Source organism: Labrus mixtus, chromosome 6, assembly GCF_963584025.1.
Source record: "Labrus mixtus chromosome 6, fLabMix1.1, whole genome shotgun sequence".
In the NCBI taxonomy this organism is placed as follows: Eukaryota; Metazoa; Chordata; class Actinopteri; order Labriformes; family Labridae; genus Labrus; species Labrus mixtus.
The window spans coordinates 886,580-899,258 of record NC_083617.1 but is presented as its reverse complement, the minus strand read 5'-3'; the positions used below and the strand labels follow the sequence as shown (position 1 = coordinate 899,258).

Genomic DNA, 12,679 nt, shown 5'->3' with positions numbered 1-12,679 from the left:
ATATCTGTTAATGTCAACAGCAGACATGAGACAGGCGAGAGTTTGGTAAAAAAAAAGAAAACAATCTGTTGCACATTATCCATTTTGAGGTTAGCTCGGCTGAGCACAAAGCGGTGACATGAGCTGTAGGACTCTCAGGTGTTAGCATGTTACAGGAAGACATCCGGATTAGCTTAACTCACGACTGTATGCTTTGGCACGACCGTGTGAAGCTATCAGAGTGCAGCCTCAGTAGGCCACTGTATGATTAGCTCTATGGTTATTTCTCTCTCTGTGCAGGGTGAAGCCTGAGATGTGAGGTTAAAAAGCTCAAAGTTTTCCAAATGGAAAATCACAGACACAGATACGATTATGAAGGTGTGTGTTAAAGGCTACAAGCTGTCTGAGGGCGACAAAGCCTCTCTTCACAGAGAACATACACCAGGTCAAGAGAGCAAGACAGGATCTGCTTGAAAGGTCCACACACTCTCTCTCTCTCTCTCTCTGTGTCACTGAATGAGAGACACAGGGACTGCTTGTATGAAGGCTCCATGCAGAATGGAGGTAAATGGCTCTCCTTTCATTTTTTGGGGGAGTCAATCTGTGCATGATGTTGGTGCAGCAGTATATTTTCTACACTCCCTTGGAGTTCCTCTTCTATTTAAAGACCTAAGACAGTTGTTAAAAGGAGATCTGCTGTGTCAGAATCTGGACTCTTATATGTGGCGCCTAAAAAAAGCTTGCTATTTCGCTGATTTCTAGAAACAAGGTGACTAGTTTACAGAAATATTCAGCTGGTGCACAGGTGACCATGGCATATGTCCAGTAACAAACCCTATTAACCACTTCAGCCTGTCCACAGCATGTTCACACCTCCTTCTCAAAGAGTTTGCACTTCTTAGGACCTGATCACACTGAGACGCGTCACGCTAGGAGCGGTCGCTCCAAAAATGTCTGAGCTTATCTGGGGGGAAAAACAGCTGTGAGCGTCAATGTAGCAGAGCTGTGTGTGCATACAGGGTCAGATAAAAGTGGGAAAATTTGATTTTTTGCAAACGTAAAGCTCTCGCTGTTGCTTTGCTCATAGACGAGGAGGGAAAGATGTCATAAATAGTGGAGGTAAAGCCTCCTACCTGATTTGATTGGCTGCTTTGGCCAACCGTGTCATCGAGTTCTGTAGCTCCGCATCTTGAGCTAAAGCATTTTACATTTTTTAAATTTATGCACAGGCAAAAAAACGCAAAAGAAACAATACTTTTCTAAGGACGTGTCTTTGTGTGATTGGGTCCTGAAGTGTATTATCGTTTCACAGAAAAAGTCTGTATTTGTTTTTTAAAGATGACCACCAAGTGGCAACCTAAAGTGAAGCCAAAGACTGCAGTTCCTCCAGTGTCCACTAGAGTCTGTCTCCTGCAGTGAGTCAGTCCTCATAGAGCCCCATGTTAAAATGTCCAACTTTACAGCTGCAGTTCCTCCAGTGTCCACTAGAGTCTGTCTCCTGCAGTGAGTCAGTCCTCATAGAGCCCCATATTAAAATGTCCAACTTTACAGCTGCAGTTCCTCCAGTGTCCACTAGAGTCTGTCTCCTGCAGTGAGTCAGTCCCCATAGAGCTCTATGTTAAAATGTCCAACTTTACAGCTGCAGTTCCTCCAGTGTCCACTAGAGTCTGTCTCCTGCAGTGAGTCAGTCCCCATAGAGCTCTATGTTAAAATGTCCAACTTTACAGCTGCAGTTCCTCCAGTGTCCACTAGAGTCTGTCTCCTGCAGTGAGTCAGTCCCCATAGAGCTCCATGTTAAAATGTACAACTTTAAAGGCCTGGTACAAAAACTGTTTGGGTCTCTGCAGCTCATTTCTCTCATGACAACTGGTCAGGCTGAACAGGTGGGAGCTAAATGGGAGTTGGGATTGTTGTCGGCTTTTCTCTGCAGAGAGGAAGGCGAGCTGACGAGATGAGTTCACCTGCTGCTCTCCTGCTCTAAGAAGATATGGGCCAGAGAGCATCCAGTACGCTTCGTTCCTCAAGCTTTCTAATCTTCTTAAGTCAAATAAATAAGACACCTCTGGTCGGCTGTATACCACCACAAATAGAATCTCTTCCTGTGGGTCCATGATGGGTCATGATGGGAATTAGCCACTAGCACAGACTGAACAGCTTTGACATCTTGGTGTTTAGTGAGCCCTCGCTCTTCTCCAGCTCCATCCTCTCCTTCACATAGAGTCACTTCTGGGTCCAGGAAACCAACATGGCGATTGCGAAAACAGTAAACTCCAAGCTTGAAGGCTTGCAACAAACAATCGGGTGGCGTCAGGGGAGTAATGTCCATCATTCATTGGATCCATTTTATCCAACACTAATAACACAGAGGCATCAGAAACACCTCTGAGCTGCATACACAGGGATCACTGCAGAGCCGAGGTTGTCGTGTCTGGGTGGAGGCGGGGGGTGTGTGAAGACTGGGATCAGTGTTCGATGCTGGACGGGTGACAGTTGGAGTCAGAGGTTAACTTTTCCCTCTCTCTCTCTCTCTCTCTCTCTCTCTCTCTCTCTCTCTCTCTCTCTCTCTCTGGACCGGCTGAAAGAAAAGGCTTGATGAGGAGGACTCGGAAGCAGCGAAGCATCTGGCAGCAGCAGCAGCGACTTACCTCCACATCCTGAGGGCCCGAGCCAGAGCCGCTCTGTGGTGGCCAGAGGAGGGAACAAGGTGCACACTGTGATCTAAACACACACTGGGGTAAGGGGGGGACGGTTCAGGTTACCCCTCCTTTGGTAGGTGTTTGCCACAGAGAAGCTCACTGTGAGGAGGAGGAGGAGGAGGAGGAGGAGGAGGAGGAGGAGGAGGAGGAGGGGAGATGGATGTGGTGCAGCATGTGTTGATGAAATCTTCAAACACTCCTCTAATAAATGTCCTTTTCTTTCTAACCGTGTTACTGTAAATCATTTGGGCTGTCTCCACACACTCGCACAGTGCCAGATGTTGACACTGACGTCAGAGCACAGTAAATATGTCAGAGCAAACATGAGCTCACACTGACTTCGATACTTCTTAATATGATACTTCTGACCTGAACATTGGAGATAAATGCAGTCATACTGCAGGACTTAAGTCATCACCTGCACAACCTTTTTCTAAATGGAAGTGATCAGTAAAAAGCAGAGCAGGTCTCTGGAGAGGAGGCAACAGTTTGAACACATCTGTCCACGACCTGTGTGCAATGACATACACAAATTGTTGCCAGACCACTCACAGTGCAGTTCATACAATAACACAGTTATATACATCGTCTGTAATCAGACAATACAAAGAGATAATCGTTTCCCCATGTTGGTGTGGAAGGCTTCTCATTGAACATATTTATAGACAAACTGTTTCTGCTTTCATGCACAGAGTTAGATTACAAGAAACCCCCCACGTACATGTGTACACGTCCCCCACACTTTGATGTGAAGTAAAGGAGTGCCCTACGTATTCAACATTCAAGACCTATCTTAAACCAAGGCTAAAGGCAAACCAGAACTTTTATCACTTTTATCTTTAAGCTAAAATGTCGCTTTTGTCTTTATTTCGATGGGACGGTGGAGAAAGACGGGACAGAGGCATGTGGGAAACGATTGGATTGAACCGGGGATGACTCAAGCTGTAATCTCTGGTGTTGAAAAATGAAGCCGATGCTGAAGTGTAAAATCCTGCAGTTCCTGGAGTATCCACTAGAGGCTGGCTGCAGAAGCACAGGAAGTCACATACACACCCATTCTAAAAAGCCTGTTTTTACAGCAGAGATTAACATGTTTACAGCCTGGTTCAAAAAACCAAATAGGTGTGATTAGCTCATGTCTCGATGGACACACACTGTACGGGGGGTGAATGTTTTGATGACTCATCAGTTTTGATTTGATGAAGGATAAGAGTTATTCACAATAAGGCGTGTAGCTGACCTGATTGACAGGTGGGCGCGGTGTAACGGTTTGTCAGGAGGTTTAAAACCCGCCTCAGCTCCAGCTCTCAGCCTGTCGTTAGGTTGACTGAAAGTTAGACTGAGACAGCATTTCCAGCATGGAGACCGCCATCGATGGGACTCCAGCGCCCCCTGCAGGAACAGACGGGGGACGCCACTCAGGCTTCGATGTACACGCTGTAACCTGGAGGCCTAAGCAGCACCCTCATTCTTGTTAACTCTAGCATGTTTACATCTTGTTTTTTTACACTGATGTTCAGAATACTCTTACTGTCCTCACATCGAATCTGAAACTACAGCTAGCAGCCAATTAGCTTAGCTTAGCTTAGCTTAGTATGAAGACTGGAAACAGATGGCCTGGCTCTTTCCCAACAAAAAAGGTAAAACTGACCTATTGGCATTTTAAATTTGACTGTATCATGGTTTATCTCGTCTGGTAGTGAGTCCCTCCCAGTGACCTGTAACTGGGCCACTGGCTGCTTATCGTACCCCCCTCTCTCCATGACTCACCTGTCTTTTCTGTAACTATCTTAGTCCGGCTAATGCTAACACATACCTAAAAAAAAGGAATTAATTCAAGCTAAATCCTCTTAGAACATTATTTCCATTAGGCAACCGGCTGACTAGACATTTCCCCGTGTGCCAGGATTTGCACCCAAAAATCTCGATCTGCTTAGATGTTAAGACTACACAAGGATTACAGGTGCAATCATTGGGAGAGTGAGTGGAGGCGGGTATTAGCGAGCGCATCTAAGCTGGATTTAAAAAGAACTGAGCGTTCATCCATACTGGTGAAACGCTGTAGTGAATCCTGGAGGCAGAGGAGAGCAGTTACTGTAGAAGTCAGCGAGGATTCATGCCTTGGCATCGACACTTAGGCCATGGAAATAACGCTAAAGGCTTTTCCTATGAAGGTAGTGAATATACCATGGAGGAACAATAACCTCAGCACTCTCCATTCAGACCCTCCTCTGTCTGAACAAGGAGAGACTATCATCGGAGTCTACCTGTTGGTGCTAGGTGAGTCAACCTGCATGTCAATATGGGATAGAGGTGTTAGATTTGATCTGGGTTTTTAGCTGCTTTGGGACCATTTTAAGAGGAATGGCTGAATTATAAAAACGAACGCCCAAGTCAAAACATCCAACACTGTGATTAAGATTAATATCTATTAAAAGGATTTTGGGCTCCTGCAAAAATGCTTCTTCCAACTTTTACGAGTCTGCAGCGCTCTAATGTGGAAGTGTAGTTTTGCTCATTTATGCTAAAGACTCGGGAGAATGGCGGCACATCGCTGAAGAGTCAACAACAATAACTTGTGTTTCTCGTGTTTCCAAAGAGTAGTGCACTGCTGACAACACGGGTTACATCACGGCACAGTTAGTCCACTTGGAGTTATAAAAAGACGAAATCCTCTCTGTTATTGTCTCCGTGGTAAACGTGTTCATTTTGCAAAGCAGCAAACTCTTCTCCTTTGTACTCTAATCCTCCTCTCTCTCTATGGAGCTCCTACACTATGAACCACTCGTCTGTATACTGTCCTCTTCTTTACTCGTTAAAGTCTCTGCTGTGGCTTCATTGTGTTGTTCTCTTTTTCACTGATTTATGATCTGAATCGTAACATACAGTATCATGTCTTTTCATTTTGTGTGGAATATCTTTTCATATTTTAATATGTTGTGTCGCATCGTTTCCTGTCTTATTGTAACGTCTCGTCAGATATCGTTTTATCATATTATATCACAGGGTATCGGGTTGAGACTCAACGTTTCATACCGTACCATGAACTCCTGATTTTGAACGTAAAAGGAATTTATGAACATTGGGGTAAGGGGCTGTTTGAGGCAGTCCCTACCAGAGGTCGATGCTGTACGGGGGTCCTTGGCATGGCAAAGTTTGGCAGTAGCTTAGTCCACTTGCACTTGGGTTTGGTAATTGGAGGGTTGCAGGTTCAGGTCCTCTCAGCCTGATGCATCAGCTATGAGTAAGTTCTGTCTTAAGTTTGGCTAGTTCCACACTAAAACCCGTTAAATAAGCTTCTAACCAAGCAGCAAATGCATAAGTATAAAAAACGGAGACGGCAGTGGCTCAGTCGGTAGGGACCTGGGTTGGGAACCGGAGGGTCGCCGGTGCAAGTGCAGGTGCGGAACAAGTCTGGAAATTGATCGGGTAGCAAGGCACCGGACCGTGCAGCCCTTCACTCTGCATTAATGCACGTCCGCAGGTCGTGTTTGTGCATGTGTGTATTTCTATGTGTGTAGTACGTCTCTCAATAACAGAGTGTAAACAGAATTCCCCCTCGGGGGTTAATAAAGTATGCAAAATCAAAATCCTGAAGTTGGGGCCGCATGTGACCCACAGAGAGCTGGATAATAAATACTGACGCTAAGTCCATGTGCAGAGTCTCAGTTAAAAAACGCATCGCGATGTAGACCCGATGTGACGATGTCCTTCAGGAGTCTCTCTGTGAGGAGGTTCCTGGTTTGAATCCTCGTCTGTCAGGAGTCTCTCTGTGAGGAGGTTCCTGGTTTGAATCCCCGTCTGTCAGGAGTCTCTCTGTGAGGAGGGTCCTGGTTTGAATCCTCGTCTGTCAGGAGTCTCTCTGTGAGGAGGTTCCTGGTTTGAATCCCCGTCTGTCAGGAGTCTCTCTGTGAGGAGGGTCCTGGTTTGAATCCTCGTCTGTCAGGAGTCTCTCTGTGAGGAGGTTCCTGGTTTGAATCCCCGTCTGACAGGAGTCTCTCTGTGAGGAGGTTCCTGGTTTGAATCCTCGTCTGTCAGGAGTCTCTCTGTGAGGAGGTTCCTGGTTTGAATCCCCGTCTGACAGGAGTCTCTCTGTGAGGAGGTTCCTGGTTTGAATCCCCGTCTGTCGGGAGTCTCTCTGTGAGGAGGTTCCTGGTTTGAATCCCCGTCCTTCAGGAGTCTCTCTGTGAGGAGGTTCCTGGTTTGAATCCCCGTCTGACGGGAGTCTCTCTGTGAGGAGGTTCCTGGTTTGAATCCCCGTCTGTCGGGAGTCTCTCTGTGAGGAGGTTCCTGGTTTGAATCCCCGTCTGTCAGGAGTCTCTCTGTGAGGAGGTTCCTGGTTTGAATCCCCGTCCTTCAGGAGTCTCTCTGTGAGGAGGTTCCTGGTTTGAATCCCCGTCCTTCAGGAGTCTCTCTGTGAGGAGGTTCCTGGTTTGAATCCCTGTCTGACAGGAGTCTCTCTGTGAGGAGGTTCCTGGTTTGAATCCCCGTCCTTCAGGAGTCTCTCTGTGAGGAGGTTCCTGGTTTGAATCCCCGTCCATCAGGAGTCTCTCTGTGAGGAGGTTCCTGGTTTGAATCCCCGTCCGACAGGAGTCTCTCTGTGAGGAGGTTCCTGGTTTGAATCCCCGTCCGACAGGAGTCTCTCTGTGAGGAGGTTCCTGGTTTGAATCCCCGCCTGTCAGGAGTCTCTCTGTGAGGAGGTTCCTGGTTTGAATCCCCGTCTGACAGGAGTCTCTCTGTGAGGAGGTTCCTGGTTTGAATCCCCGTCTGTCGGGAGTCTCTCTGTGAGGAGGTTCCTGGTTTGAATCCCCGTCTGTCGGGAGTCTCTCTGTGAGGAGGTTCCTGGTTTGAATCCCCGTCCTTCAGGAGTCTCTCTGTGAGGAGGTTCCTGGTTTGAATCCCCGTCTGACAGGAGTCTCTCTGTGAGGAGGTTCCTGGTTTGAATCCTCGTCTGTCAGGAGTCTCTCTGTGAGGAGGTTCCTGGTTTGAATCCCCGTCTGACAGGAGTCTCTCTGTGAGGAGGTTCCTGGTTTGAATCCCCGTCTGTCGGGAGTCTCTCTGTGAGGAGGTTCCTGGTTTGAATCCCCATCCTTCAGGAGTCTCTCTGTGAGGAGGTTCCTGGTTTGAATCCCCGTCTGACGGGAGTCTCTCTGTGAGGAGGTTCCTGGTTTGAATCCCCGTCTGTCGGGAGTCTCTCTGTGAGGAGGTTCCTGGTTTGAATCCCCGTCTGTCAGGAGTCTCTCTGTGAGGAGGTTCCTGGTTTGGATCCCCGTCCTTCAGGAGTCTCTCTGTGAGGAGGTTCCTGGTTTGAATCCCCGTCTGTCAGGAGTCTCTCTGTGAGGAGGTTCCTGGTTTGAATCCCCGTCCTTCAGGAGTCTCTCTGTGAGGAGGTTCCTGGTTTGAATCCCTGTCTGACAGGAGTCTCTCTGTGAGGAGGTTCCTGGTTTGAATCCCCGTCCTTCAGGAGTCTCTCTGTGAGGAAGTTCCTGGTTTGAATCCCCGTCCGTCAGGAGTCTCTCTGTGAGGAGGTTCCTGGTTTGAATCCCCGTCCATCAGGAGTCTCTCTGTGAGGAGGTTCCTGGTTTGAATCCCCGTCCGACAGGAGTCTCTCTCTGAGGAGGTTCCTGGTTTGAATCCCCGTCCGACAGGAGTCTCTCTGTGAGGAGGTTCCTGGTTTGAATCCCCGTCCGACAGGAGTCTCTCTGTGAGGAGGTTCCTGGTTTGAATCCCCGTCCGACAGGAGTCTCTCTGTGAGGAGGTTCCTGGTTTGAATCCCCGTCCGACAGGAGTCTCTCTGTGAGGAGGTTCCTGGTTTGAATTCCCGTCTGTCGGGAGTCTCTCTGTGAGGAGGTTCCTGGTTTGAATCCCCGTCTGTCGGGAGTCTCTCTGTGAGGAGGTTCCTGGTTTGAATCCCCGTCTGTCGGGAGTCTCTCTGTGAGGAGGTTCCTGGTTTGAATCCCCGTCTGTCGGGAGTCTCTCTGTGTGGAGTCTGCATGTTCTTCATGTGTGGGTTCTCTCCTGGTTCTCCGTCTTCCTCCCACAGTCCAAAGACATGCTCGTTAGGTTAACTGCTGACTCTAAATTGTCCGTAGGTGTGAATGTGAGTGTGTCTGGTTGTCTGTCTCTATATGTCAGCTCTGTGATTGGCTGGTGAGCAGTCCAGGGTGTAACCCCGCCTCTCGCCCAATGACAGCTGGGATCTGCTCCAGCACCCCCGGTATAGATAACGGATGGATGCATCGACGTGTATAAAGCCAGATTCAGTCTCTTCTAGCTGAGAGTAGAAAAGTTATATTATGAATGTCTTTTTTTGTCTTTTTGGTCGATCCGAAAAACCGATCCAATCTGGATCAGAATCTGTGATCCGATCTGAACCGTGGGATTTGTGATGCATAACACCTCTAAGTGTAACTATACCCTACTCCACCCTCTTCTACTGTACTGTTTTACCTTTAAATACCAATTCAGAGGCCAAATAATACGCAACAGAAATCTGATTAATGATATACTCTGCATAACTCACTTCTTCATGTAACTCTACGTAAAACATTCAGAACTTTATTTCTCTAGCTGCCTGTGCTGTGCCGTCTCTGTTATAAATAACCTCTGTGTAATAAGTGGTGTGTTTGTCTCTCTGCAGGATGGCTCTCCTGGTTTGGAAACAGTTTAGTAATGTTTGTCCTGTACAGACAGAGAGCCACGCTTCAGCCAACCGATTACCTCACTTTAAATCTCGCCATCTCTGACGCCAGCATCTCCGTGTTCGGCTACTCCCGAGGGATCCTGGAAATATTCAATATCTTCAAGGACGACGGCTATTTGATCACCTGGATATGGACCTGCCAGGTAAATGCCACAGCGAGATTAAACTTGCTTTGAATAGAGAGTAAGAACAAGAAGATGGACGGTCGATTTGTTGGTTTAAAGGAGCAATATGTAACTATGTCACCTAGTGTTTAAAATGGGTACTGCAGTCTAAATTCTAAACATCATAGAGAGCTGTCTCCCCCCCCCCTCCTCTCTAGAGTCCATGCTCACACAGGTCACCATGTGGTGGACTCTGAAGCTTCAGTGTTTATCCAGCTCTGCATGGGTCTGTAAACCTTTCTGTGTTCTAACCTCTCTCCATTTTTCAAAAGCATCTCCAATATTGATCCTAGTTTGAGCACGTTTCTGCTCGTGGAGCTTATTAGAAACATGCAGAGGCTTTTTAGGTCGGGTACAATCACTTCTATCTGAACCACTTCTCTTGACCCGCTTCCATCACTGCAACACCTGTTGACCTGATAACTGCTCTCATATCTGACAAACCGAGGGGCGTCCAAAACGGCCGTGTGGGGGCGTGTCTTTAAAGCGCCTACCTTCTCTGGTCCAAACAAATCCAGAGCATTCAGGAGCAGAATCTAAAGTTAGAAGGAGGACATACTGGCTGCTGCATTGTTGTCAGAGAAGCCAGCACTTCAACATGTTTCCTTAATGATCAGATAGTAAGATACCTTTATCACCTCACTCTCTACACATCTTACTGACTGGACCTTTATGTAAAACCTGAATGTGATGACTGTGCAGAAAAGAATTTAAAAAAAATTGTATGCATTGATTCTCTTGAGCAAATCCTCATTAATAAAGTACATTAAAGGAATCTGTGGGAGTCTTACAGAACACTGAGTCTGCGTGTGTGTGTGTGTGTGTGTGTGTGTGTGTGTGTGTGTGTGTGTGTGTGTGTGTGTGTGTGTACAAAGGATTATGCTAGTAGCCATGTGGGCTGGAGGTTAAATCTGTAATGAGATTACCCCCGTGGAGACCTTTAAACCGGGGAAACTCTTTGAGCAGAATGGTACCTGTCAACAAGCAAACAGGAAACAAATAAGGCGTTAGGGTTCGTTGCATAATTTAACCTCCATGTTTTCATGTTTTTGACTGAATTTGGAGTAGAGTTGTTGTGTGTCGTTTCTAAGAAGAAGTGCTCGTTCCCGTGTTCCCCTCCTGCCACAGGCTCGGCCTGAAATGAAATAGTTGTCATACTTTGACTTGAAATTCATCCAGAGGTATTTTGTCTTGCTCAGGGCGAGCTGTGCTGGAAACGGTGATCCCCGTGCAGCAGTGAGAATGAAAACAAGCTGCTGTGAAGGGGACCCTTTCAGTCCGGGACCAGAGTTTGGACCCTGTAAATAAAGATGTGCTGCACTTTGAGGCTTCACTACAGATGAGCTCATGTTTCAGACATCCAACCTCAGGTTTTCAGGTGAAGGAGAAATATTGGGATAGCGGTACGCCCCTCTTGTTTCACCGTCCCCTGAGAGAGGTGGGCAGAGAGAGGGAGTAAATAAAGCGGGTGGGGGGGCTAAGAAGAGACAGAAATAGAGGAGGGAAGGAATAGGAAGGTGAAGGAGACAGGCATGTGAGAAGCATTAGCAGATTACTGCATGGAGCATGATGGGACATGAAGGGCTGCGAGCAGATCTGCATGTTGTTCAGCCTATGGGAGAGGATATTAGTGAATATGAGGAGGGAGCCTGGAGGTGGTTTCTGATGCTGCAGAGGGGGAATGCACATAAAAGATGGCAGAGGAAGTGGAAGAGGTGAATAAAAACCAATAAAACCTTTTTCTCAAAGCCGGGCAGACTGTGCAGCGGTGATACTTTAAGATGAGCTCAGAGGATGAAATCACATCATTTCTTCAAAGCTGCAGATTTAAGGCACAAAGTTTCTATTTTTAGAAGAACAGATAATGTACATTCAAGTGGTGCTGAATTAAAATAAGACCAGTCTAGACGGTGGTTTGTGCCGTAATCTGCTGAATGTGAGGGTGTAAAAATGTGATGACTGACAGTAATAGGATTAGGACTAAGGAAGATCAAGACATTAACCAGCGAGACCTGAACTGATCCGTGTCACCTGGAAACGGCACAGCGGGCCACCGGAGCCAGACTTCAACAACGGCAAGCACAACAGATCCAGAATAAGAGACTGGACGCTGACAGCTTTGTGGTTAAAGGAACAGTTTGGTGTTTTTTCAGCGTGGTAGGATGAGGTGATTAAGTGTATTAACCACATGAGGTGTCGATCAGCTCGGACCATTTATTGAGAATCCAGTCAGCAGAGAAGTCGTGCTTTACATGTAGACTGTAAATATTAAAGAGTGTCGTCCCCCGTCTGTTCCTGCAGGGGGCGCTGGAGTCCCATCGATGGCGGTCTCCATGCTGGAAATGCTGTCTCAGTCTAACTTTCAGTCAACCTAACGACAGGCTGAGAGCTGGAGCTGAGGCGGGTTTTAAACCTCCTGAAAAACCGTTAAGGCCTTTGCACCCTGAGTCCGTTTCTTTCTGATGTCCAATCATAAACATTACTCACAGAAACGTCGCACGCTGCGTTTAGTAATTGCAGTATGAGACCAAATGTGTCGTACTCATCAAGCAAAGAAAGACAAGAGCGAGGAGAGTCTGACCTGTGGGTAGGAGCTGCAGAATTATCCCGATCGCTTCAAGGTGTATTTCAGGATGTCAGTGGTGGGGGGGGGGGGGGGGCGCTGGTGGCCGAGTGGTTAGTGCGCGTTAGTGGTTAGCGCGCGCCCCATGTACAGAGGCTATAGTCGTCGAAGTGGGTGGACCAGGTTCAAATCCGACCTGTGGCTCCTTTACAGTATCTCTATGATAAAGGCATAAAAAGCCCCAAAAATAAAATAATAGAACAACAGGATGTCAGTGGTGCAGTTCAACACGCTGCACGCTACACATAATAAAAAAATAATGACAGATGAAAGTTTCAAACATGACGGACACAACATGAGGTCGTATTTCTTTTTTTAACGTGCGTCAATTCTAGACAAAAAAAATGGACTCACTGTGCAAACACCGCGCCCGCCTGTCAATCAGGTCAGCGGTGTGAAATACGCAGCCGAGAAAATGTGTCGGCCATATTTTGTGTTTTCCTGCGAGGTGCGGGCAAGTCTCGATAAAACACCACGACTCTGAGCGTTTCCTGACTTACCCGGCCGAGCTGAG

At 47.3% G+C, this 12,679-nt stretch overlaps 1 protein-coding gene across 1 annotated transcript in view; it reads left to right on the top strand.

Moving 5' to 3' along the window:
* Positions 1-4,735: 4,735 nt before the first annotated feature.
* LOC132975096 (opsin-5-like) overlaps positions 4,736-12,679 on the top strand; it is a 13,164-nt gene continuing 5,220 nt past the window's right edge. The window contains exons 1-2 of the mRNA XM_061039400.1: positions 4,736-4,955; positions 9,316-9,521. Of these exons, the coding sequence (XP_060895383.1) occupies positions 4,817-4,955; positions 9,316-9,521 (345 nt within the window). The 5' untranslated portion in view covers positions 4,736-4,816. The remainder of the gene's footprint in view (positions 4,956-9,315; positions 9,522-12,679) is intronic.